The sequence below is a fragment of the Canis lupus genome, chromosome X (assembly GCF_011100685.1).
Source record: "Canis lupus familiaris isolate Mischka breed German Shepherd chromosome X, alternate assembly UU_Cfam_GSD_1.0, whole genome shotgun sequence".
Lineage (NCBI taxonomy): Eukaryota > Metazoa > Chordata > Mammalia > Carnivora > Canidae > Canis > Canis lupus.
The window spans coordinates 77,666,343-77,692,776 of record NC_049260.1 but is presented as its reverse complement, the minus strand read 5'-3'; the positions used below and the strand labels follow the sequence as shown (position 1 = coordinate 77,692,776).

At 44.5% G+C, this 26,434-nt stretch overlaps 1 protein-coding gene across 1 annotated transcript; it reads left to right on the top strand.

The window, feature by feature from the left end:
* Positions 1 to 154: 154 nt before the first annotated feature.
* On the top strand, positions 155 to 26,434 carry GLRA4 (glycine receptor alpha 4). The gene is made up of 9 exons (XM_038587971.1): positions 155 to 541; positions 3,356 to 3,486; positions 3,765 to 3,832; positions 4,461 to 4,684; positions 4,816 to 4,898; positions 8,888 to 9,028; positions 11,978 to 12,192; positions 17,137 to 17,286; positions 23,471 to 26,434. The coding sequence occupies exons 1-9, from the start codon at positions 471 to 473 to the stop codon at positions 23,759 to 23,761; spliced, it is 1,374 nt and encodes a 457-aa protein (XP_038443899.1). The 5' UTR covers positions 155 to 470; the 3' UTR covers positions 23,762 to 26,434.

Below are 26,434 nucleotides of genomic sequence, written 5' to 3'. Positions count from 1 at the left end.
CAACACGCTCTGAACCCCACTCCAGCTGTCTGCGACTGTGCCTTTAAATTGCTGCTTTCCAAGGGTGCATCTGGGGGGGAGGTGGGAGGGAGGGAAACTTCTTCCTACAAGTCTCCCTCCTCCCCTCCAAGACTCTCCAGGGTTTGGAGAGTGCTGCCCAAAGAGAATCTCCTTCAGCTCCCTAGGAGGCAGGCTGAGGCCCTCCAGAACCCCAGGCGAGCTAGAGCAAGAGCCGGTAGGGTAGGGTTATCTGTGTCAGGATCATTTCCAGGGGAATAGTTCTGGCCCCTGACTGGTGAAAAGAGCAGAAGAGGAGAGAGAGCGCACAACTCTTAGCCCAGCCCCACGGGCTCCTTGTGAGCAGACCAAGTTGGAGGAAGGCTCTGTATTTTCTGCAGCGTTCCCCTTTGCTGAGATATCCCTCTCACCTTGGCAGCCAGGCTAAGAAACTGCTCCAGAGTCCCTGCGGAATGACAACTCTCGTTCCTGTAACCCTCTCCTTCCTTCTCCTCTGGACCCTGCCAGGGCAGGTCCTCTTCAGGTGAGCTGAGTTGGGGTGAGAAGGAGTGCATGCAAACACTGGCTGGGGGCAGCAGGGGCTTCTGGTACAGTTTCCTCTAAGTTTACAAAAAGCCCACAATCTGGAGGGCTCCAGGTCAGGCACACCCTCCCCCAGTCAGGACCCAGGGAGCCTTTCATGAGGAATGCCAAAGCCCCAGAGCTGGTGGGAAGCCTTCTGCATGGGTGAGAGCTTCCTGGGCCTGGGTAGGGGCTAGGTAGCTGAGCCCCAGAACGGACGCCATCTGTCTTGCCATCCTTTCCTGTCTTCCCACCAGCATGGCCACACACTGCTCAGATTCCTAAAAATGACACCAACATCTGTCAGCTGCCCACCAAAGAGGCTTCGGGTAGCAGGGGTTTGCCCTAAACTGTATCAGAATGAACCTGGGCTGAGGAAACCTTGTCTCCTGTGCAGTCACCCTGCCTGTGCACGCCTGGCTGCTTTCTGTCCTCAAAGGGGCACTGAGTAGAAGTCATATTCTGGGTTTTTGAGGGCAAGATATGCTTTGGGCTCCCTGTAAATGTCCCCCTACCCATTCCCACTTTCTCATGAGACCAGGAGCCAGTCTGGGTGGATGGGGTGAGTTGAAGAGGAAAGGTGACTGTGGTTTGGGCTGAACTGGTCTTAAGAAGAGTGCTTCCCAAGGTTGGGCTAGGTGCCACTGCAATATCCTCTTCCTCCTCTTAATTCAAAAAAGCACACCAGGACTACTTGTCTCCAAGGCACCTCCTGCCTCACAGCTTGCGAACACATTGGCTGGCAATATGTGTGGGGCAGCGAACTTCCTAAGAGTGAAAAGTAGCCCAAAGTAGAATGGCAGCTCAGCTGGAGTCAATAGGAGGATGCAGGCAGAGGGGGGAATGCAGCTGGGGCTCATTGGCCCTCCTGGAGGAGAGACTACCTCAAGGCCCTAGCTTTGGTGGTAGAATTCCCACCTGAGCAATTAGAGCAAAACAGGACTTTAGAAAGTCTGGAGTCAAGGTCCATCATTGTAAATATGGAAACTGAGTCCTAGAGATGGGTAGTGACCTGTCCAAGGTCTGCACCCACTAGCAGAATCAGAATTCTCCCCTACCTCACCCCAGGGCCTTGCATGAGCAAGATTTTCAGCTCCAGAACCTCCTGGGTCCTGCCAGTATTTGGGACTTTCCAGGAATGAAAGGGAGGAAAAAGGGGCTGCATCCAGTGACTCTCTTCTCAGGTCCACAGACAAGGTAGCCCCAGAAAAGCTCTGTGACAGGAATTGGGGCCCAAGACAGCTAAGCCCACAGCCTGTTACAGGGTCCTGGGGCTGGGACTACTGGGACAGGTGACCTGAGAATGGGGCTGAAGATGGTGGCAAGAAGAGTCTGGCTGCCCCATGTACAGCGCCATGTGGTCTCCCAGCAGGCAGGTGGCAGGCAGCCAGGAGAAGCACCTGGCCAGCAAGGACACCCTGTGGTGAAGTCACAGACTTCTGCTTGCTCTAGCACCACTGCCAGCCTCCTCGGATTTTCAGAGCCTGCTTAAGCCACCTGCTCTGGCAGCCCCTGCTTGGGGCCACAGTGGCCTTTGTTCCCAGGGTAAGGGCTTCTTCCTGTTCAGAGGATTCAAGGAGGCAGGATACTAGGAGGTCAGAATGTGGTTTCCACTAACCTTCCAGACTCTGGTTCCCTGGCAGCCCATGCTGGGCTGCTTGCATCATAGCATTGTGATAGATGGACTTAGTATTGAAGTTAATAGCTCTGGGTTAGAATCTTGGCTTTACCATTTACTAGCTATGTGATCACAAATGTCACTTTACTTGCTGACCCTCATCTATATAAGAGGGATCATAATAAGCCTTATCTGAGAGGACCAACATGAGGACTAAACTAGATAAGGTAAATAAAGTGTATAGCATGGTGCCTTAGCTATTTTTATTATTTTATTGCTCCTAGTGCATATGATCTATATGGCATGGTATATAGATGCATTGTTAATCAGGGGCCCATTGGCTCAAAGAGCGCTAGACCCAGAAGGACAGCATTAACCCTGCCTCCCAGCCCCAGAGTGTGGCAACAGTAGTGGCAGTGGGGGAGCTAGCTCTAGTGACTAGCATAAAGATGATGGCAGGATGGAGCAGGAGGAGTGGACCCAGCCAGGAGTCTAGCCTGAGCTTAGCCCTGAGCCCTATCCCACCATTCAAGGCTGAGCTCCTGATGCCTAATCTGGCTATTGGCTGGTAAGCAGATAAGCATGTGGAAGGGACTTTGCTGCTCTTAGAAGGAAAATTGTCAGGGAAAAAGGGCCAGCCTCTAGGTTAGGCCAAAGCACACTGGCCTCTTCCTCAAAATCAAGCTGTTGGGGGGAAAAGATGGAATTTGACCTTCTCAGCATAACCATCCTATTGGAGTCTTTCTCATACTCCTAGAGCCCTGCTTCCTCATCTATTTTGTTGCCAAAGTGAGTTTACAAGCCTGCTGCTGCCCCAACCATGAACTAAGGTCTAGGCCAAAACATAGCTTCCTGCTAGAGCAAACACCAGAAGCCAAGCTTCCCTCTCTAGAAGCTGGATCCCTATTTGCTAGCAGTTCAGTATGAAGGCCAAGCAACTGAAACCAACTCTCAGAGATGCAAATTGTCCTTGAGTCCTTCCCATCTTTGGTTAAGCCAAAATATTACAGCAGCCACATGGAACCCAGAGTCCCATTTTCTCCTATCTTCCTGCCTGATGGGGAGACCAGCCAGAGGTGTGTGGGGACAGGAAATGAGAGGGTCTGTGATAAATGTAGAATACAATTGTCCTCAGACTTCCTTATCTCTCCTGTCTAGGGTGGCCTTGGCAAAAGAGGAAATGAAATCTGGGACCAAGGGACCCCAGCCCATGTCCCCCTCTGATTTCCTGGACAAGCTTATGGGGCGAACATCTGGATATGATGCTAGGATTCGACCCAATTTTAAAGGTAAGAAGCAGTCCTCCTACAAAAACGCTTTCTTCTCCACTTCTTTTGGGAACACACTGCCATGCCAGGCCCTATTGGCTACCCCAAGGACAGGAGGCTGGACATACAGGGATAACGCTAACAGTTCAGGAGCTTCCCTTCCCTATTGCTTATGGGCCTATATAGCTGGCACTGTCTTCTAGCAGTGCCCTGGCCTCAAGCTCAGGGAGGGAGTCCTGGAAACTGCTTGCGGCCTTTTGGAGTGCCCTGCTGATATGGCTGTGTTCTGCGACCCTTAGGCCCACCTGTGAATGTGACTTGCAACATCTTCATCAACAGTTTTGGCTCTGTCACCGAGACTACTATGGTAAGAAGTCTCCCTATTCCCTGTTTCCATTCTTGTGTGAATGGAAGAAACCCACCAGATATCAAGACTTTCCTCCCTCTACTGTCCTCTCCCTGCTTTGTGGTCATGAGATGTCTGAAGTTGGTCACTGGGAGATATCTTTCCCCAGCCTGGGGTTTCAGTGGCTAAAGGCAGACTAGCCTAATGAACAGATGGTCAAGCATAGGAAGTGGCTTGGTACAGAACACAGACTTCAGAATCAGACAACCCTGTGTTCAAATTCTGACAACCATCTAATAGTTGTGTAACAGGTTGTTTAAATCTCCCCTTGTTTCAGTTTCCTCATCTGTAAAATAGGGACCATAACAGTACCCTCCTCACAGTGTTGGTGTAATATTTAAATGAAATGATGCCTATAAAGAAAGCCTTAGCAAAGAACCCAGCTCATAGTAAGTGGTTAATAAATGCTTTCCCCCTTCCCATCTTTGCCATATCAGCACAAAAGCAGGCTCCTTCTCCAGTGAAAAATGCCTACTGCCTCTGAGATGCACTCCCAGCATTTCTTCCTCATGGTCCTCCTTCCCATGTAGGCTTGCTGGGCTCCTGGAATAGTATTGCCTTTGATGGGCCCATCTGTACACCCTCCCAGGACTATCGGGTGAATGTCTTCTTGCGGCAACAGTGGAATGATCCGCGCCTAGCCTACCAAGAATATCCTGATGACTCTTTGGACCTCGATCCCTCTATGCTGGATTCTATCTGGAAGCCAGACCTGTTCTTTGCCAATGAGAAAGGGGCCAACTTCCATGAGGTGACCACAGACAACAAGTTACTGCGCATCTTCAAGAATGGGAATGTGCTCTACAGCATCAGGTGCACCTGATGAGGAGAGTTTGGGTCAAGGGGAAGCAGCCAGATAGAGGCTGAGGGGTGGGAAAAGGATCCCCTGTACCATACCAGGTCCCAGTAAGTTGATGTCATTTCTTTTTTGCTGTCCTTGCCAGGCTGACCCTCATTTTATCCTGCCCAATGGACCTCAAGAACTTCCCCATGGACATCCAGACATGCACCATGCAGCTGGAGAGCTGTAAGTGTCTCTAGAGAGTCACAGAGCAAGGTCTGGAATATCAGGTAGTTAACCCCATCCCATGATGTTCCAAATGAGAAAAGGGCAACCCAGAATCAGGACTTATCCAAGCACACACAGTCAACTGTTGGCATAGATGAGACTAGGAGCCAGGACTCACTAACACCCAACCCAATATGTTTTTCCATCCTCACACTATTTACTGGTTTGGCTATTCTGCGGGCCTGGGGAATGGGACAGCACCAGCTTTACATACAAATGTGCTTGTGCTGGTTGTTAGGGGAGGGGCATTTGAAGGACACCTCCTCTGCCTAAAGATATCCCCTCTCACAGTGCCTGAGATAATTCTACCTTTACTCTCTGTGAGTTAAGACATTCAAAACTACCTATAAAAATGCCAGAGTTGGCAGAGGGGGTACTCTTGAACTCTGGTTCCACATGAACACAGATAACTTTTGTAGAGAAGTGGGAGAAGACAGTTCTACGTATACAACAGTGCCCAGGGTAGCAAAGTCAGCAAAGGGCTACTCTGTGGCAGGGCTGCCAGCTTATGGGGGCTGCCCCAATTGCAGAGAAGTCAAAGGACAACAAGGCTGGACCATCACCTATGTGTACTCTTACCCCATCTCCTGAGTAAGGTGAGACTGTGAAATCAATACACATCCACTTAATCCTCAGAGATTTGTCAGGCTGTTTCCAACATATAATAATAGTGATGGGTAGAATGTGTCCCATGTTGTCAGCTCTTTCGAGTGCATAAGCCACTTTCACATTCAGGTTCTTTTTTTTTTTAATTTATTTTTTATTGGTGTTCAATTTACTAACATACAGAATAACCCCCAGTGCCCGTCACCCATTCACTCCCACCCCCCGCCCTCCTCCCCTTCCACCACCCCTAGTTCGTTTCCCAGAGTTAGCAGTCTTTACGTTCTGTCTCCCTTTCTGATATTTCCCACACATTTCTTCCCCCTTCCCTTATATTCCCTTTCACTATTATTTATATTCCCCAAATGAATGAGAACATATAATGTTTGTCCTTCTCCGACTGGCTTACTTCACTCAGCATAATACCCTCCAGTTCCATCCACGTTGAAGCAAATGGTGGGTATTTGTCATTTCTAATAGCTGAGTAATATTCCATTGTATACATAAACCACATCTTCTTTATCCATTCATCTTCTTTATCCACCGAGGCTCCTTCCACAGTTTGGCTATCGTGGCCATTGCTGCTATAAACATCGGGGTGCAGGTGTCCCGGCGTTTCATTGCATTTGTATCTTTGGGGTAAATCCCCAACAGTGCAATTGTTGGGTCGTAGGGCAAGTATATTTTTAACTGATTGAGGAACCTCCACACAGTTTTCCAGAGTGGCTGCACCAGTTCACATTCCCACCAACAGTGTATGAGGGTTCCCTTTTCTCCGCATCCTCTCCAACATTTGTTGTTTCCTGCCTTGTTAATTTTCCCCATTCTCACTGGTGTGAGGTGGTATCTCATTGTGGTTTTGATTTGTATTTCCCTGATGGCAAGTGATGCAGAGCATTTTCTCATGTGCATGTTGGCCATGTCTATGTCTTCCTCTGTGAGATGTCTGTTCATGTCTTTTGCCCATTTCATGATTGGACTGTTTGTTTCTTTGGTGTTGAGTTTAAGAAGTTCTTTATAGATCTTGGAAACTAGCCCTTTATCTGATATGTCATTTGCAAATATCTTCTCCCATTCTGTAGGTTGTCTTTGAGTTTTGTTGACTGTATCCTTTGCTGTGCAAAAGCTTCTTATCTTGATGAAGTCCCAATAGTTCATTTTTGCTTTTGTTTCTTTTGCCTTCGTGGATGTATCTTGCAAGAAGTTACTATGGCCGAGTTCAAAAAGGGTGTTGCCTGTGTTCTTCTCTAGGATTTTGATGGAATCTTGTCTCACATTTAGATCTTTCATCCATTTTGAGTTTATCTTTGTGTATGGTGAAAGAGAGTGGTCTAGTTTCATTCTTCTGCATGTGGATGTCCAATTTTCCCAGCACCATTTATTGAAGAGACTGTCTTTCTTCCAATGGATATTCTTTCCTCCTTTATCGAATATTAGTTGCCAATAGGATCCAACAGTACATTAAAAAAATTATTCACCATGACCAAGTAGGATTTATCCCTGGGACACAAGGCTGGTTCAACACCCGTAAAACAATCAATGTGATTCATCATATCAGCAAGAGAAAAACCAAGAACCATATGATCCTCTCATTGGATGCAGAGAAAGCATTTGACAAAATACAGCATCCATTCCTGATCAAAACTCTTCAGAGTGTAGGGATAGAGGGAACATTCCTCGACATCTTAAAAGCCATCTATGAAAAGCCCACAGCAAATATCATTCTCAATGGGGAAGCACTGGGAGCCTTTCCCCTAAGATCAGGAACAAGACAGGGATGTCCACTCTCACCACTGCTGTTCAACATAGTACTGGAAGTCCTAGCCTCAGCAATCAGACAACAAAAAGACATTAAAGGCATTCAAATTGGCAAAGAAGTCAAACTCTCCCTCTTCGCCGATGACATGATACTCTACATAGAAAACCCAAAAGTCTCCACCCCAAGATTGCTAGAACTCATACAGCAATTCGGTAGCGTGGCAGGATACAAAATCAATGCCCAGAAGTCAGTGGCATTTCTATACACTAACAATGAGACTGAAGAAAGAGAAATTAAGGAGTCAATCCCATTTACAATTGCACCCAAAAGCATAAGATACCTAGGAATAAACCTAACCAAAGATGTAAAGGATCTATACCCTCAAAACTATAGAACACTTCTGAAAGAAATTGAGGAAGACACAAAGAGATGGAAAAATATTCCATGCTCATGGATTGGCAGAATTAATATTGTGAAAATGTCAATGTTACCCAGGGCAATATACACGTTTAATACAGTCCCTATCAAAATACCATGGACTTTCTTCAGAGAGTTAGAACAAATTATTTTAAGATTTGTGTGGAATCAGAAAAGACCCCGAATAGCCAGGGGAATTTTAAAAAAGAAAACCATATCTGGGGGCATCACAATGCCAGATTTCAGGTTGTACTACAAAGCTGTGGTCATCAAGACAGTGTGGTACTGGCACAAAAACAGACACATAGATCAGTGGAACAGAATAGAGAATCCAGAAGTGGACCCTGAACTTTATGGGCAACTAATATTCGATAAAGGAGGAAAGACTATCCATTGGAAGAAACACATTCAGGTTCTTATGGCTGCCTCAAAACAACTCTGAAAAGTAGGTGGAGCATTTTTCAGAAGGAAGAATGAGTTGCCCCGAGTCACATAGCTACTTTGAGTCAAGGCCCTACACTGGACATCTGTGAGCCTCAGTGTTTCTTCTCCCATTTCTACTTGACATGTGTGAATATGGTCATAAAATGGTAGGAGCTTTGACAAACTGCTAGCTATCTGTGAGCAACTTGGCATGTTCAGATGTTAACTCTCAATCTGCCCCAGTTCAGGGCCCTGGCTAGGAGTCTGTGGTGTGCACATTGTCCCATGCGTGACTGGCAGGGTATAAATAGCTCTTTCCTCCCTGGGGTGAGGTTGCAGAAGCCCTGACTCTGAGGCTGGCTCAGCTCAAGACATGTGGCCAGTACACATGCTTACTCCCCTGGATTTGAGATATGGCAGGAGGTTCCCAGCTGGGTTCCTTGACATCATTCCAACTCTTTCGACCTGCTTTCCTAGGTCTGCCAGAATAATTTCTCTCTGTGCCTTTTTAAAGCTTGAGAACTAGGTAGAAGAGGAGTCTGGAGTCTTTCTGATTTACCTACTTAGGATGGGTCCACTTGACCAAGTACCCTCTTCAGAAAGATTTCCCCTTCCAAGATGGGCATGAAGTTCCTAAAACCTAGGCCTTACCTCCTCATCTGTTCTTTTCTGCTAGTTCTAACCCTTTCCCTACCCCCACCCAGCACCACATTCTGCAGCCCTCTGCCATCTCTGTCACTTTTAGTTGGCTACACCATGAATGACCTCGTGTTTGAGTGGCTGGAAGATGCTCCCGCTGTCCAAGTGGCTGAGGGGCTGACTCTGCCCCAGTTTATCTTGCGAGATGAGAAGGACCTAGGCTACTGTACCAAGCACTACAACACAGGTAAAAACCAGGATCTTTACTGACTGTGAGCCACAGAAGGGCCTCCAGATGGGAGGGAAGGGGGCAAGACAGCCAGTTTTTATTGAAAGTGCCAGATGTGCTAAGTGCTTTATATGCCTTATCTCATCATGGTAGGAATTATCAGCCCTATTTTAAATCAATTGCCCAAGTCACACACCTAGAAAACGGCTGACTTAGAATTCAAATCCAGATCTAATTCCAAAGCCTGTATTTTAGTCCCTTTCACATGCTGCAGAGGAAATGGGCCTATCCCAATAAGTGGCAGGAGTGTCTCACCTGTCCTGGGCCCAGCCTGTGGAAGGTGGGGAATCTACATCTGGGAGTAGCCAATGGCTGAGCTAAATCACGAAGCATTAGACTTTAGGGCACTGGCAGGTTTACTATCCACATCTCAAACCACAACCACCATTGCCCAATTCTTGAACTGGCTGTTTTCCCAGGTGTGAAATGTGGGCCAGGAAGTGGAGAAAGGTTGCTTTTCCAGCCTAAACATCTGCTCCCTGTAGCTTCCTGAAGAGCTACTTGTTCCTCAGTTCCCCTGGCAACTTGGAAACAAAGTGCTATGACCCTGAGATAGAAGCCAGAGGCTCAAGAGGGGAGATCCTGGATACCTACTTCCTATGGCATGCTGACATGCTTTGGGTGCCACCCTCTCAATATGTGTGTTGGTGTATATAGTGTGTGCAAAGTAGGGAGAGGAACAGGCCATGAATTTAGAAATGCTGGTGGGAGTGGAAATTGGTAGAACCTTTATTGGGGAGAAAAATGGCAATTTGTATATAGGTCAGTGGTGTTCAAACTCTGCTGTGCATTACATTTTCCTGGGGACCCTGTTAAAATGTTGATTACTGGGCTCTGCCTCTCAGAGATTCTGATTATATGCACTTGGAGTGATGCCCAGAAATCTGCATTTGAACAAGCATCCTTAGGATTCTGATGCAGATGGTCCAGGGGGGCATACTTTGAAAAACTGTAAAAGCTAAAAATTTTTCCCCTACATGTTGATCTAGGAATGTTCATCCAGGAATCCCACTCCTTGGAACTTATTATAAGGAAGTATTCCAAAATACTAGATCACTGCTTATACTAGCAAAAACTTGGCACTGTTCTAAATATCCACTAACAGGATGGAGGTTAAATAAATGACACAGTGTGCTTGGTGGAATATTATCCAGATGTTAAAAAGGATACTTGCAAAATGCTTATATCAACATGGAAAGTACAAGTGGAAAAGGCTAAGATTCACACTTGTATACACAGAATCATTATATTGTGGTAAAAGAAAAAAAAAACAAAAATATGTGTTTAAAATCCTGGGAGGAAATAGCACTAAATGTTGCTAACTTTGAGTGATACAATGGATAAAACCAAGAACTTTGGAATTAGATAAAGCTGAATTTGAATTATAGCTCCACTATCTATAAGTTGGGTACCCTTGAGAAACATAAGTTAATCTCTTTGAGCCTCAGTATCCTTATATGTAAAATGGGAAATAATGATTTCACCTGCTCCAAATAGTTGCTATGGAATTTCAATAAGATAAACTATATAAAGTCAGGGCACTTAGTAGGGCTTGATAAATGTGAGCTTATAAATATCATTGAACTTATAAGCATTATTTTTCTCTAATTCTCACTTTTTTCTTATACTAAATAAGTTTTAATTTTGTAATTAAAATAAAACCACCATAGGGTAACTGTGTGACAGGCATTAAGGATGGCACACAATAAGATGAGCACTGGGTGTTATACTTTATGTTGGCAAGTTGAATTTAAATAAAATTTAAAAGATAAATAAAATAAAACCACCACTACCAAAAATAGATAGGTAGATAGATAGATGATAGATAGGTAAAATGAGGGAAGGAAGAAAGGAAGGAAAGAAAATATGGATACCTAGCAAAGATATGTCATAACAAGAAGCCTGGAGTGAGGTGGACTCAGGGAAGAGTAGGAGATCACAGCATCACACAGTATGTAAAAGCCATAATCAACCATTGATGAAATTACTAGCCTTGAGGAATCAGATCTGATAAGAGTAAGCCTAGCCCAGAATAAAATAGCAATATACACATTCTCTGCTTTTGGCTTTGGTTATCCTATACCCCTGCCATGGGGAGAAGCTCTGAGCTAGGTTTTCTTAGCCTCAGGGCATAGGAATCTAGGTAAAATGAAGATGGCTGGCAGAGGAGGCAGAGCACTGGTACATGTGCTTTGGACCAATGCACTTTTTGGTGGTGGAATAGAATGCTGCTGTCTCACATTCTCTGGGCACCCTCTGCCCACTGTTGAGATCTGGTCTCTGTTAGACACTCCAGATATTTCCTATCCAGCTTTTATCGCTTGCTTGAGACACAGGCCGTGTTTATTTCAGTGAATCATTGTTGCTAGAGCTTCTGGGGTAGCAGCAAGCTCAAGCAAGGCTGCTGAGATTTAGGCAGAGTCTAAATTCATTGCTTTATTAATAATGATAGTATCAACTACCTAAATGTTCAACATCCCAGATACATTATTTAATTCCTACAATGATGGAGTTGATATTGTTGTTGTTCTGTTTTACAGACAAGGAAACTGCAGCTCATATAGCCTGGGTGTTTGTCTGTCACACAGCTAGTGAGTGGAAGGTTTCAGGATTCAAACCCAGGCAGTCTGGCTCTGGAGCCCTTCTGTTCTTAATCCTCTTGCTGTATGGTCAAGTGGAAGGCACACTGCTGGAAACTAGTGTTTAGAGCAAGAGGTCAAGTCTGAGAGCTTCCTCAGAACGTACATCTGATGCTCCCTGGGGCCATTTTGAAAGGCCCTTTTTTTGCCCAGTTGAGGTACCCAGAGGCTAGCCCACAGAGATAGGGATGCCCTAGTCAGTCCTGCCCCTCGTGCTCAGCTCCAGGCTGGGGACCTGAGGCCTGATATCTCACCTCTTTCCTTGCAGGGAAATTCACCTGCATCGAGGTAAAGTTTCACCTGGAACGGCAGATGGGCTACTATCTGATTCAGATGTACATCCCCAGCCTACTCATCGTCATCCTGTCCTGGGTCTCCTTCTGGATCAACATGGATGCTGCCCCTGCCCGTGTGAGCCTAGGCATCACTACTGTGCTCACCATGACAACTCAGAGCTCTGGCTCTCGGGCCTCTTTGCCTAAGGTGAAGAGACATGCAAGGAACTTGCTTGCTATAGAGCTTCCCATTACCCATTCATCCTTTGTTCTCTTCTGCTATTTGCCTTAGATTTAAGGTAGAGGAGAGCCACTGAGCAAGAGAAGGTGGCCAGAGTTTTCTCTTCCCCTACAGTATACTGCTAATGATATTGCTAATGTTGTGGAAGCTGGGGTTGTGGGTATTGTCTGGCTAGGGAATGACGGAGACAGTGTCTGACTTACTTTGACTTTCATCAGGAAATGCTAGCATGTCCAAATCAAAAGACTCTTAGCAAGTAGAAATTCCCATTCTCTCATGGTATTGATGAGGTGAATACAGCCCAAAGGGCATGACCCATAGGAAACAAAAAAAAAATACATAAGGATTTTATTTTATTTTATTTTATTTTATTTAAGAGTTTATTTTTGCAAGAGAGAGAAAATGAGCACAAGCCAGGGGAAGGGGTAGAAGAAGAAGCAGAGTCCCTGATGCAGGACTTGATCGCAAGACTCTGCAATCATGACCTAAACCAAAAGCAGATGCTTAACTGACTGAGCCACCCAGGCACCCCAAAATATAAGGATTTTATTTTTTTAAAGATCGTTTATTCATGAGAGACACACAGAGAGAGGCAGAGACATAGACAGAGGGAGAAGCAGGCTCCAACACAGGGAGCCTGATGTGGGACTTCATCCTGGGACTCTGAGATCATGCCCTGAGCCAAAGGTAGACACTCAACCACTGAGCCACTCAGCGGGACTTATAAAGGCCCAAATATAAGGATTTTAAACCAACATCTGTCTCTTATTATGTCAGAAGCTGGACACTATTATGCTCTCTAGAGATCTAGAGATAATGCCCATTCTTTTGGAGTGAGGAAATGGCAGTTAAAGTCAATGGATTCTAAATGTCTGTGGCCTGGCGATGCTTTGATTACACAGAGAGATTTGTGCTTATGAGACTGGGCCCAGATTCTCCCTGCCTTGTGTCTTCATGTAGGGAATTTAGAGGCCACCTCAATGTCCTTACAGTCAGCAAGGCTCTGAAAAATTAGGAGTAAGCTGATTCACTCATTTAATAAATACTTATTGAGCATATACTATGTACCAGACACTGTTCTAGGCCATGGAGAAATAATGGGAAGCAAATGCAACATAGTTACTTGTGGATCTTACTGTGAACATATGCCCTCTCATTTTGATTTGATGGGAACTAGGCCCTGTGATCTCCCATCTCCCAGTGTTTATGCCTAAGAAGATATTTACAGGGGACTTAAACAGGAGGTAATGGAGCATCCATAGTGAATTTACAAATTTGCCATGCTGGTGATGTAGTGGTTAAGAGTAGGAGATAGGAGTCAGGCAGATTTTGGTTTAAGTCCCAGCCTCATCATTTACTGATGGCAATCTTAGGTAATTCCTTAACCTTTCAGTCTCTTTACCTGTGACATGGGAATAAGAATATTATATCTTCCATAGGGTTATTGCAAGAAAAAAGATAATGTATTAACATAGACAATTATAATTGTTAGGTATCTGGGTGAAAAGAATGGAACGGTGGACCTAGGGCTAAAACAGCCAGTGATGTTCCCAATTGTTTTTGAGTTGCTAGAAACCTTTTGAGGTAATCCAAAGGCCTTTAGTGATAAACGATAACAAAACTCTGATTAGAATCAGGTGTCTCAGGGGAAGTTGTCAGAAAGTATTTCCTATAAATGTGTTTCCTAAATGGACAGGCGTATTGGAGAGGCTGTGTAAGACAAATGGAGCAAAGGACCAGGGGGGCTGTGATGGCCATGTTGTGGTAGTAGCCTTGTAGGAAGACCAGAGGCAGGAAAGTAGTTCAGACCTTAGAAACCTGCCCTAGTTTATTGCAGCTACCATGCAAGGAGATTCTTCTCTAACCCAGGGAGGTTGCAATTAGTGCCTTATTCTTGCCAAGAGAACTTCCTTTTCCAATCCCCTCCTGTGAGCAAGTACAATCTGTCTGCTCCTAGGACTCACTTAGTGTCCTGATTTGGAAAAAAATGGACTTTGTTGGAGGGTTGTTTGTTTGCAGTATTTGATGTCTTCTCATCAGATTTTGATGACTTTTTGTGGCCTCACTGGCTAGTAAGCAAAATATGTAGGCATTTACCCCAAACTAGACTCATTGGCCAGCCCACAAAGCAATGGACTGAGAAAGCTCCCTTGAGTTTGTGCAATGTTAGATTTAGTGGGAGCCCTAAGGAAAGAGATGGGACAAATTCAGGGGCTTCTAAAAGGCACAGCAATTTCACTCCCAATACAACTCTAGTGTCCAGGATGAGAGAAGCAGAAGCTCACTTGTAATGGAACTCAGCAGGGATGGTCAGTCCTCATGCTCCCAGGTAAACCACTCCTTCCTTGCCTTTATGGGGGCTCCCAAAGGTATTGATGACTATCTCTTTGGCAGCTCTTAGTCTACACAACTCTGGGTAGCTCAAAACAGGATGGAAGGGCTCAATGGAAGTTTCTGCCAGAGACTGACATATTAGACCTAAAGTTGCAGCAGGGAGGAGGGACACAATTTTCTTGAGAACCTATGCCCTAAATGGCCCACTGCTTCAGGGGCAGGTCATAGTGAGGAGGGCCAAAAGAGCAAACTGAAGCCCACAGAGACAAATACATTGCTAAAGCATCCACTCATCCATCCATCCATTCAAAAAATATTTGCTATGTGCCGGCCACTCAACTAGGCCTGGGGATAGAAGAGTGAACACAGTAGAAACAGTCCCTGCCATCAAACAGCTCACAATCTAGTTAGGGAAATGGCCAAGTGTATTTGATGGATGCTAAGAAGGTGTAGGTAACTTGGGCAACCAACATATAGCAAGGGCAACCAGTCCATACTGGTATGATTAGGGAAGGATTCCCACAGGATGTGGTATCTAAAGTGAACATTTAAAAGTTATCAAGTTAAAAGAGACACACAGAGAGATTGTTTCCTTGGGAAATTACGGAAATAATTTGTCATGGCAGCATACAGACTGCAAGAGGCAAGATGAGGCTGAAGAAGTAGGCAGGGGCTAGAGGTCATGCTAAGGGGAGCATAGACTATATCCTAAAAATAATGGAGAGCCATGAAGGGTTGTAAACAGAGGAATGATATAATCAGATTTACATTTTGAAAACAAAACTCTGACTGCTGTCTGGAGAACAGATTGGAGGTGGCAAACATGGATGCAGGGAGACCATTTGGGAAAGTGTTTGAGTCATTCAAATGAGCTAGGATAGTGAGTGGACAGATTCCACAGATATTTAAAGTGCATTATTGACTCATTCCACAGATATTTAAGGTGCATTATTGACTCATTATTAATAAGGTTTTATTCTTGCAGCTCAAGGTGTCCTTTTCTTTTGATGGTCCAAAGCCTTTATGGACCTCCCTTGTCATTACCTCATTATAGATTTTCATAGCACTTACTCGAAATCCCTGGGGACACAGTGGGACTGGGAGATGGTGAATGAAATAGGATGCCCTCTTAATAGGTGGCAAAGTGGAAACACTAAGGGATACTTAATCAGGGATTCCTAGAAACCCACCACTACCACCTAACTGGAATTGCCTTAAAAGAGATAGATAGGGCAGGTTTTCTCAACCTTAGCACTATTGCCATTTTAGACCTTATAATTGTTGTGTGTATGTATGTATATATGTGTGCCGGGGGAATTACTGTGCATTGTAGGATGTTTAGCAGCGGATCTGCCCTCCATCCACTAGATGCCAGTAATAACCCTTGCCAAAATTGTGCAACCAAAAAATGTTTCTAAAAATTGCCAAATGCCACTTAGGTGAGGAGGTGAGGTGGAAGGGGGCATCACAGGTTAAGAACCACTAAGGTTATCCAGTGAGACCTGCTCCTTACCTGGAAACTGTAGTACCCTCACTGTTCAACAAAACTGGTGAAAGAGGTTGTCTGTCATGAATCCTACTCCTACTGGGGAGCCCTATGAGGTGGGCTCAGCAGCTCAAAACTATGTAAGGAATCCATCTGGCTGAGGTGGTGATAGGACTTCATAAACCTAAGTTCTATACTCCTCCCAGCCCCATCCAGCCAAAACCCCACTCTAGGGGAGGTAAGTGTTCAATCTTTATGAAGGAAATGGGAGGGGAAAGTACTTAAAGGCTTCCAAGGCAAGTAGTGGGAGAGCCCTAAGAACTGGATAGGTAGAGGCCAACAGTACCTTGAAAATTAAAGAAGTATCCATAGCCAGGGGTTGGATTGTACTTCCTTGGGCCACTGAGTTCAATTCTTCAGCAAGGCCTCTCATAAAGATCAACAGGAAAAACCATAGCCAAGAGAATTATGGAGGTGGAGGAAAAGGAAGGAATTCCTAGTTGGATATTGAGACTGCAGCCTCGATGAATGGTAGTGCCACAGAATTGAAAGCCCAGAACCTCCAAATCCTACTGCCACATTCTTACTGGGTAATCTTGGTTATGACTTTTCTTCTTTAGGTTTCAAGTGTCCTCACATGTTTCATGTGGGAATAACCAACCCTACCCAGTTTCCATCAGAACTGTGAGGACCCTAGGAGATAACAGAGGGCAAACAAATACACTGTTCATGTTCATTACTGTTTATTGAAGAAGAAAATTAGAAGAAAATAAGAATGAAAAGAATAATAAGCAGAATCAGGAACAGAAGTATGAAAAGAATAAAGAAAGAAAGGAAAAGAAGTATAGGGAGGAAAGGCAGATAGGAGTGGAGGGTGGAGAGTACAGAGAAGTGAATGATGATGGGTAGCCCTATCTCCTTGATATGGGCCTTCAGGCAATGGAACATATTGTGGAAATCTTCTTTAACAACCAGAAGAAATTCAGGATAAAACTGAAAAATAGCAGGCAGTTGATATGGGCTGGCAAACCACTGGATAGGCCATAGAAGGACTCCAAAAAGATTGATTGTTCTGTTGGTGGATGTTGCAGGTGTCCTATGTGAAGGCAATTGACATCTGGATGGCTGTGTGTTTGCTCTTCGTGTTCTCTGCCCTCCTGGAGTACGCTGCTGTCAATTTTGTCTCTTGTCAGCATAAGGAATTCATACGACTTCGAAGAAGGCAGAGACGCCAACGCATGGTAATTATAACTAGGGAGGGGCCCATTTCCTTTCTCCTTTGGACTCCTTCCTCCCTACTACTCCTCCCATAAACCAAGACTCCATATAGGGCTACAAGGACTAAACAATGATTGTCTAGGATTGTCTAGGATTGCCTAGTCCAGGCAATCAGGAACCCTGGATTCTAGTCCTAAACTGAACACAGATAGGCTAAGTACTTTACCCTCTTTGATTCCATTTCTTTATATGTCCAATGGGACATTAATCCCTGTAGAGCATTCTAGTAGAGTGATTAAGAGCATGGATACACAGGGCCCTGGCTGGCTCAGTCAGAAGTGTATGTGACTCTTGATCTTGGGGTCATGAGGTTGAGCCCCATGTTTGCTATAGAGATCACTTAAAAATAAATAAATAAACTTTAAAAGAGAGAACATGGGCACAGTGCCTGATACATAGTAACCACTGAAAAAAAGGTTAGCTCATATTAGAATAATATCAATTTAGTTAATATGAGATTATTTTGAGAATTAGTAATGGCTGCTCCTGGCTCTCCCCTCACCCAGGAGGAAGATAACCCAGATTGCCATATTTTGATTGGTGGTTAAGAATTCAAGAGTCAGGCATGGGGGCCTTTCTAGGGGACCATTATAAAAGGGTTCCTATAGCTAAGCTGGAATTGAAAAAAAAAAAAACAACACTACTTGCCTCTTCTGGCTGTTGGATTTCTTCACCTTGCTCTTCTTCTTCTTTTTTTTTTTTTTTTAAAGCGGGCTCCATGCAGGGAGCCCGATGTGGGACTCGACCCCGGGTCTCCAGGATCACGCCCTGGGCCGAAGGCGGCGCTAAACCGCTGAGCCACCCAGCTGCCCCTTCACCTTGCTCTTCAATGGGTGCATCAGAGTTGTTGGATGTATCAGAGTTGTTGGGTATAAGCTGTTGTTCTCCCTCACTCTTGTTAACCCCATTTCTTCTACAGTAGAATGATCACCTGGGGGAAATAGAGAGCTTGCGGCCCTGCACAACAGGTCATTTGCCCCTCCCCATTACCCAGACAATGGGTGCTAGATACATGGTCATGACAACAGGGGTGCTTAGGCTACTCTCAAAGAAGCAAGTGCCTAATTATGAGCAAAGTCAAAAGCCTTTGCTGAGCCACATACTGGCCCCTTAATCATCAGACACAGTTCTGGTCTACCTTGAGCTCTGACTCCTTGTTTTCTGCCCAATCTGGGGGATCTAAAGCCAGAGGAGATACACTATGACCTCTGAGGGGAGAGAAAATGATGATCTGACCCCAGTGGCTCCAGCCTACCTAGCACTAAGTCTTTTCTCTCTTTGTAATAACTATCCCACACCCCCGCTGCTCCTGGGATGCCCCGACTATATGTCCACACTAAAAATATCTTTAAAACTACCTCCGGGATCTCATATCCCTGGGAAGATCCCTTTCTGCTAAGAGCAGGGCTCCTGCCTTATCTATTGGTTTGTCGGAATGTATCAGTTCTTGCCTGAACTTTAGTCGGGCTCTGGGAAACACGCCCTCTAGTGGATTGATCCACAACTGCATCTCTTTGAGTAGGATTCCTTCAAGAGACTTAAAGCCTTTCCTATCCCATTACTGAGGATTAGAAAAAATATACACACTTGGCAGAAGGGAAAGAAAAGGAAATGCTCCCTTGGGGACCTGAGTGGCTCAGTGGTTGAGCATCTATCTGCCTTTGCCTCAGGTCACGGTCCTGGGGTCCTGGGATTGAGTCCCACATCAGGCTCTGCAGGGAGCCTGCTTCTCCCTCTGTCTATGTCTCTGCCTCTCTCTCTCTCTGTGTCTCTCATGAATAAATGGATAAAATCTTTTTTTAAAAAAAGAAAGAAAATGCTCCCTTTTCTAAGCAAACTCTCCACCTCACCCCCTTTAGCTGTGTTAAATCTGCCCGCAAGTACCAAAATCTTATTTTTGTAGGGACTTTGATTTTGATGCCTTCTGAATTCCTACCTTGCAAAAATATTAAGAGCAGGCTGCCAACCAGTTCCAGTGTCCTTTTGCTAACTAAATTGCCTGTGTGGATGTTTCAGCAACAGAAGACTGCTGTGTTTACTGTAGAGCTATTCCAGGTTGACCCTAGTCCCGTCCGCTTCCCTGCACCTCTCCAGCCCCCAACTGCACAGCCCGTCTCCTCCTGGTCATATATAAGTTGATCCTGATGTCATAATGGAGTCTGTCATAACCAGTGCTCAATTATTACAACGTTGTAGCAGCAGCCTAGGCCCTGCTTAGGCTCCTGGATCCTGCCAGAAAGTGGGTTGGGCTTAATATTAATGTAAATAAAACCTGAAAATCAAAACCTGTGCCTAAATTAGCCCATGTCCCTTTTTGAGTTCCATAAAGCCATTTCTATCCCAGCAAAACTGGTGCAAGAATCCTGGAGGTCACTGAGCAAGCTGAAAAAGTTGATGCAGTTTATATATTTCCAGAACCTCTCTCTGCGCCCTGCCATTGCAGGTAGAAAAGCAAAGGCCTTTGGTCTAAGAGGAGTCCTCTTAGGGAAGGGGAGAGCATCCATGATTTTCCGCGAGCCCTTAGCCAGGAGCAAGTTAGGAGTATTTTAGGAGCCAGCCAGCTCCTGGTTTAATCGTGCTCTTCTCTAATCTCTCCTCAACCACCCATCTCTACTGCATGGTGGTTTCCTTCCATGTCACTGTCTAAAGTAGTTTAATTTCTTTTCCATATATTTCTACTTTGTCTTCCAAGCTAGGCTTATACTTCACAGAGAAGAGCCTTTCTTTTTTATAACCTCAACAGGACCTAGTACCAGGCTCTGGACATAGCAGCCACATTGCCCATTCCACCAACATTTGCAGGCTGATTGGAGAGGGCTCTTTTTCAAGCTAGACAGAGAGGAAGCCTTGCCATTATCCACAGAATAACTTGAGAAATTGAAGAAATTTCAAAATACTGCCAAGTCCTCTCAGGGGTTTGGTCCTAGAACCCTACTTGCCTCTCTCCATCTCCCAGCACCCCCATTCTTCAGTCTCTTCTTTTTATTCACTCAATTATATCACTGAATACCTATCACTTTTTTCCCATCTACACACCTTACCTCCCACACTGTGTATTCCTTCCCCAATTTGGTTTTGGAATATCTTTACTGTCTAGTTCCCCAGCCCTCCTCCCCTATAGATAGCTGCAACAAAAATATTCTATTTCAACAGCCATGGAAGCCACAAAGTGATGTTTAAGTCTCTATTATCTCTCCCAACACACACACACACACACACACACACACACACACCACACACACACATACACACTCCTCATAATTTGGTTTAAATAGATAATATTCATATTTGGGACCCCCACCCTTGGATTTTAGGCCACTTGTCTTTGCTCCCCCAACTGCAAGTGGTACAATATGTTAAAATCAAAAAGAGCTAAGGGCAGCTTACTCTAGTAGTCATATTTTTTATCCCATGTGAGATGACTTTTTTTTCCAGCCTGGGAAATATATCCAAATAATTCTCTTTAGATTTACTATGATTGGAGAAAAGAAAAGGTAATTAAATCTATAGAAACAGAAATAGCTGTTGGATTCAACTTTCTCTTTCAGAACCTTTTGCAAACAAATATATTCTACCCTTTATCATCTAGCTTAGGGGCTGAGGAGAACAGAATGAGTAGTAGAAAACTGGGGGTGTGAGGGATCCTGAAATGGAAAACAAAAGAGCAAATAATTTTATTTACTCCCTCATTTTTCAATTACTTGGAAGATGTTTTGTTTACCTCTGGTTCTTCATTTCTAACATGGGTCCAGCATACACTATGCAGGAAAAGCGTGAAAATGAACTAGAAAATACAAGTTAGGTGAGCCAAGGCCTTTGGTGACAGGTTATGGAGGTAACTTTGAGCAGAAAGCTAAAGCTGCCCCACTATAACTCAGGGTCAAAACACAGCCACAGAAGTGAATTGCCTCTGGCTTATACACCTATAACTCTCTCCACAGAGACTGCAAAATTAAAAATTGAGTAGCAAAGCTCTCTGGTTGGCTGATTTAGAGAGATTCTTTCCTATGCCAAAAGTGCCACTTTTTCTAGACGCTGACGGGCATCAGGCCATTGTGCAGGGGTGGGGCAAGGAGTGATCATTTTTCCTGCCAAGCACTTTGTAACTGAGTAAGACTCTCTTCTGAGTAGACTCTTCAGTTTGAGACCCTGAAAGGATGCTGGCTTCATGAGAACAAAGCTATTTCCTGTCCTATATTCTGAAGCATGTGGCTCATCTGACCATTCATTCATTCAACTGATATCTACTGGGTGCCTACTAGATGCCAGGCACTGTGCTGGGGACATGGCAGTAAATAAGACCAATGCCCTTTCCGAGGTTTGTCCTATGAGCCCACAGGAAGCAGAGAAATATGGGATCTGTTGGTGAATCTGTGGCCTGAGGTTGCCTGCCCCTGATGCCCAGTGACAGGCTCAACTTTCTAGTGATGTAATAATCAAGGGCTACTGGGACCCACCACACCAATATCTCACCTACAAAGTCACTTTTCAATGTGTTACCAAGTTGTAGAGATCCCATTATAAAGACCCTATGATGTCTTACTAACTGTACAATGTGTGTAAACCTACTTCATCCACATTTTATGTGTATTGATGGTATATCTATTCAATAAACATGTACACTATTCTGTTTTAGCCCTGAATGTCCTGAGTCTCAGGAAGACCTCAGTCCTGGGCAAATCAAGAAGGTAGTTGGTATCATCCCACAAGGGGACATTTCACTTCAGGTGATTTCTTAGATAGCAGAAGCTTTTACTCCTGTGAATATCAACACTTTCAAAAATTGTAACCATCTTTGATTACAGTATTTTTAGGTTCTGGTATATACTTACCTGTCTTCTAATTTCCAGGCTGCAAACCATCACTTCTGATGGCAATGTGTGCTTTAGAAGTAGACAAAATTAGGCATGTCTGGGTTGTATATACACTAAGAGTAAATAGGTTCTGAATGGGGGCCTAAAGGGTTCTCATATGAGTAAAGCTCTCTCTCTCTCTCTCTCTCTCTCTCTCTCTCTCTATTGATGACTTAGGGGCTTTGGTCATTTTTTTCCCTCTTTATTTCCTTCTATGTCTCCCTCTCATTCTCCCTCTATTTCTATTTCCAGCTCTCTCTTTCTGTCCTTACTTCCTGGCTCTTCAGCTGTTACAGCTACTTATGGTTCTCAGCTGACTATTGGATAAATGAACGTTGTGTAGTCTGCTACATTTCTTTTTTTTATAGTTTTTTTTTAATTTTTTAAAATTTATTTATGATAGTCACAGAGAGAGAGAGAGAGAGAGAGAGAGGCAGAAACACAGGCAGAGGGAGAAGCAGGCTCCATGCACCGGGAGCCCCACGTGGGATTCGATCCCGGGTCTCCAGGATCGCGCCCTGGGCCAAAGGCAGGCGCTAAACCACTGTGCCACCCAGGGATCCCGCTGCTACATTTCTTAATGCAGATATAAAATTTACTTCCCCAGTGGGAACATGTTCGTCATAATGCATATATTGTAAATAAATGGAATGTGCACTGGATAATAAATGTTATCCTAGATGTACTGACCCTTTGTCAAAATCTGCTGATTTGCAGAGAAGCACATATATTTATAATAATCAATTTTACCCTAATTTGGATGACCCACTAGGTTATTTAAAGCTTTTGTAATTTTCAGCTTTGAGTTGAGATAAACAATTTTTAAAGGTACTATATACAAGGAGAATTAATTTTGCAGCTTTTGAAAGTCATTAAAGTCAAGTTCACCAAGTCTAAATATCTTAGCTATCCATTCTAAAGGTTTTATTGTTCTATTTATTCTGTTGATTACCAGTCAGAGATAACTTGACATTGAGATATCCTTCTCACAGTGGGTTGGCACGTCACTGGGTTTTAAATGGCTCTAAATAATTCTATACATTTTAAAAAGGCAGCTTGGGGTTTGTCTGCAGCTTGGGGTTTGTCTATAATATATACCATATATACTGTGCATAGCTGCTTAGCATACATCTATCTCATGAATAGTATTGTGCCCATAAAAAAGCATGCAGTGGGCCTGTGTACCCATCCACCTGTCTGCATAGCATCACCTATGAGATATCTGTGTGTGGCCTAGTCTTTATTCCTCTGCCTTAGAGCTATAACCTCAAATTCTGTGTTTCATGTAATTCAGGAGGAAGATATCATCCGAGAGAATCGCTTCTATTTCCATGGCTATGGCCTGGGCCACTGCTTGCAGGCAAGGGATGGAGGCCTAATGGAAGGTTCTGGCATTTACACCCCCCAACCTCCAGCCCCTCTTCTAAGAGAAAAAAAAACCATGCGGAAACTCTATGTGGACCAAGCCAAGCAGATTGACACCATCTCCCGGGCTGTCTTCCCTTTCACTTTCCTCATCTTCAACACCTTCTACTGGGTTGTCTATAAAGTGCTATGGTCAGAAGATATTCACCAGGCACTGTGAATAGGGTGAAGGCTAGAGAGTGCAGCTGTTGGCTTCCTGCTTCCTCCTGAGTGGGCCTTCTCCCTCCATTAGATTCCATCAGGGGCTTGGGCAATTCATTTCTGATCTCCCACTCAAAACCTCAATGGCCAATCTCAAAGCTATGTGGGTCTACACTGCATGATGCCAATGGTGGCTGTACTTAGAAAGATGGCTTCTCTGCTCTAATCTGGTTCTTCTCCTTGTTATCCTATTTCTCACAAGAGTAAGATTTGGCCATGTTCCTGGGGCAGGGATGGTATTCTTCCCTTGCTGGAGCCTCTCTGTTTTCCAATTCTCCAATGGAGAATATTCAGACCATTGCTGCTATATTCTGGCATTTGTTATCTTAACTTGTATGATTCTTTGCTCTGCCACCTCCCACCCAGACTGACCTTTACTCTGCCTTCTGTCCCTCCCACCACAGACTCAAATAAGGAGTCTTTCCCATCCACAAGTGATGCCCTGTGTGACCCAGTTTTCCTTGACTGTGGGAGGAAAGCAAGGTGATAGGTTCCCTACCTCTCAGCAAGGTTGAAACAGTCATGGACTACTCTGAGGTAAGGCGTTGCTATATGACTCAACAGAGAGGTCTTCAATCTCACAGGATGCGCAACACTGTCAGAATTGGGGAAGGAATCTTGGACTCTCAAAAAAGCCACCATTCCAGATCCATCTGAGCTTCCAGTTCTCAGAAATATTTGTTTTATTCCCTAACTAGTATGGTGGCAAAGTGTGTTTGGCTTCTTGGGAGTGTAAAAAAAGAAAAATGCTTACTCTTTAAGAAACTTACTCAACAATGCTAGAAAACTTTCAAGAAAAGTGAGATTCAAGGTAGTAGGACCCAGTAGATGTAAAATATAGAAACTATTCTCAGAGAATCTTTTGTTGCCTGGGCTTTCATTTGTTTCTTCTTTTTCTCCAAAGTCTCTTTATTTCCCAGGACTCCTCATTTTCTGCTTGCTCCTTAATCTTCTTTCAGTGAGCAAATAATAGTGCCATCCAACCTTGCCTAGGATAAAGTAGGCTTCAAGCTTTCTGGAAAGAAACTAGGCATATAGAAGACCCCTATCCTGGACAAAACATTGGCTCTGCCAACCTCACGGTAGTAGTCGTAAAAGTTAAAGAGTTACAAGTTGTAGTTATTTCTTAACCCTTCTCTTATTCCCTTCTCATTCCACAGTGAAGAAGGGTAGCAGTCAGAGCTACCAGAAATGTCAGAATAGAGAAGGTGTGGAAGAGCCCATTTCAGGCCTAAAATACCACTGGGACATGGGGAAGCATGGGTCTGGTATTCTGAATCCTTTCAAGTGACATGAATATGAAGAATAAAAAGGGAATATTAAAGTACAGAGCTAACAGCTGGAAGACAGGTGATCAAATGACCTCTTAAATATCTTGTCCTTTTCTCTGGACCTAGAATAATTAACTATGTAAGTCCAATCTTTCTCCCTCCCTCTCCCTCCCTGTTTCCTTTCTCCATACCCTTTCTTCCCTCCCTCAATTTGTCAAAATGGTGTTCCAAATTGAAAGTCAATAAATCTAATGACCAAAGTAAATCCTATACTCAAAGCGAGAGCTCATCTTTCTTTCCCCCTTTTTCCTATTGAGCTTGTCTGCTCTTTCCTGTTCCCTGAGATACTCTTCTTGTCTGTCTCTTGGCTTTGAGGAGAGCATTCTGAGCTGACCAGGGCAGCTGGACCAGGAGTTAATCTTGCTGATGGTATTAATGATAACTCTGGTGCTAATGAGATTCAAAACTAAAGGACTGGCTTAAGGCAGGAGATTAAATTAAGAGGGCAGAGAGTTCCTGTTTTCCCATTTCTGTCCAGGTAGTGCCCATCAATGAGAGGCTACAAGCAATACCCCTTTGAAAGGAGCAGAGAGTATCTCTTTGATACTCTCCATGGCAGGGCTGGAGTGTCAGGCTACTGCAGCCCGAAGGCGGGGGTAGCGGGGGTGGACTATGGAGATGAGCTTACTGCACAGAGCTCTACTTGTTAAAGATCTTGTCCAGATGGGCCAAACTGCACAAATCTGCCCTGTTGGAAGTCTCAAGAACAATGCCCTGGAGACAGCCACAGCACTGAGCAATAGAGCCTGCCCAACTGGGACTCAGATCAGGCATCAGCTGGTGCTGGGAGCCAAAGAAGCCAAAGTACCAACCAACATAATAGCCCAAAGGAGTCCACAAAGCTACTCAGAGGCAATGCCAGGTGGAAGGTACTGTCCTTCTCTATCAGAGCCCCCAAGTGGAGAAGGGAGACACATGGTGTCAGCAACAAGTGCAAGTGGCTTTCATTTTCCTCACCCCTTCCCACACATATACAGAGGAAGGAAGATGGGAAAATCGGGTCCCACTGGAAACATCTGACACCTAGCAATCCATTTAATCATGACATTCTTGAACTTGGACTCTTTTCACCACAGTGAATTGGCAAGAGGTGATAGAAGAGACTCACCTGAAGGTCACTTCCTTTTACCCTCATAGTACTTACTCCTCCAGAGATCTGGAGGAACTACTGGATCCTACTTTCTGACTAAACCACATATGAAAGTGATTTTAAGTTTTAAAACAGCATATTTTTTCCTTTTTTTAAAAAGTAAGCTTCACACCCAACATGGGGCCTGAACTGATGACCCTGAGATCAAGAG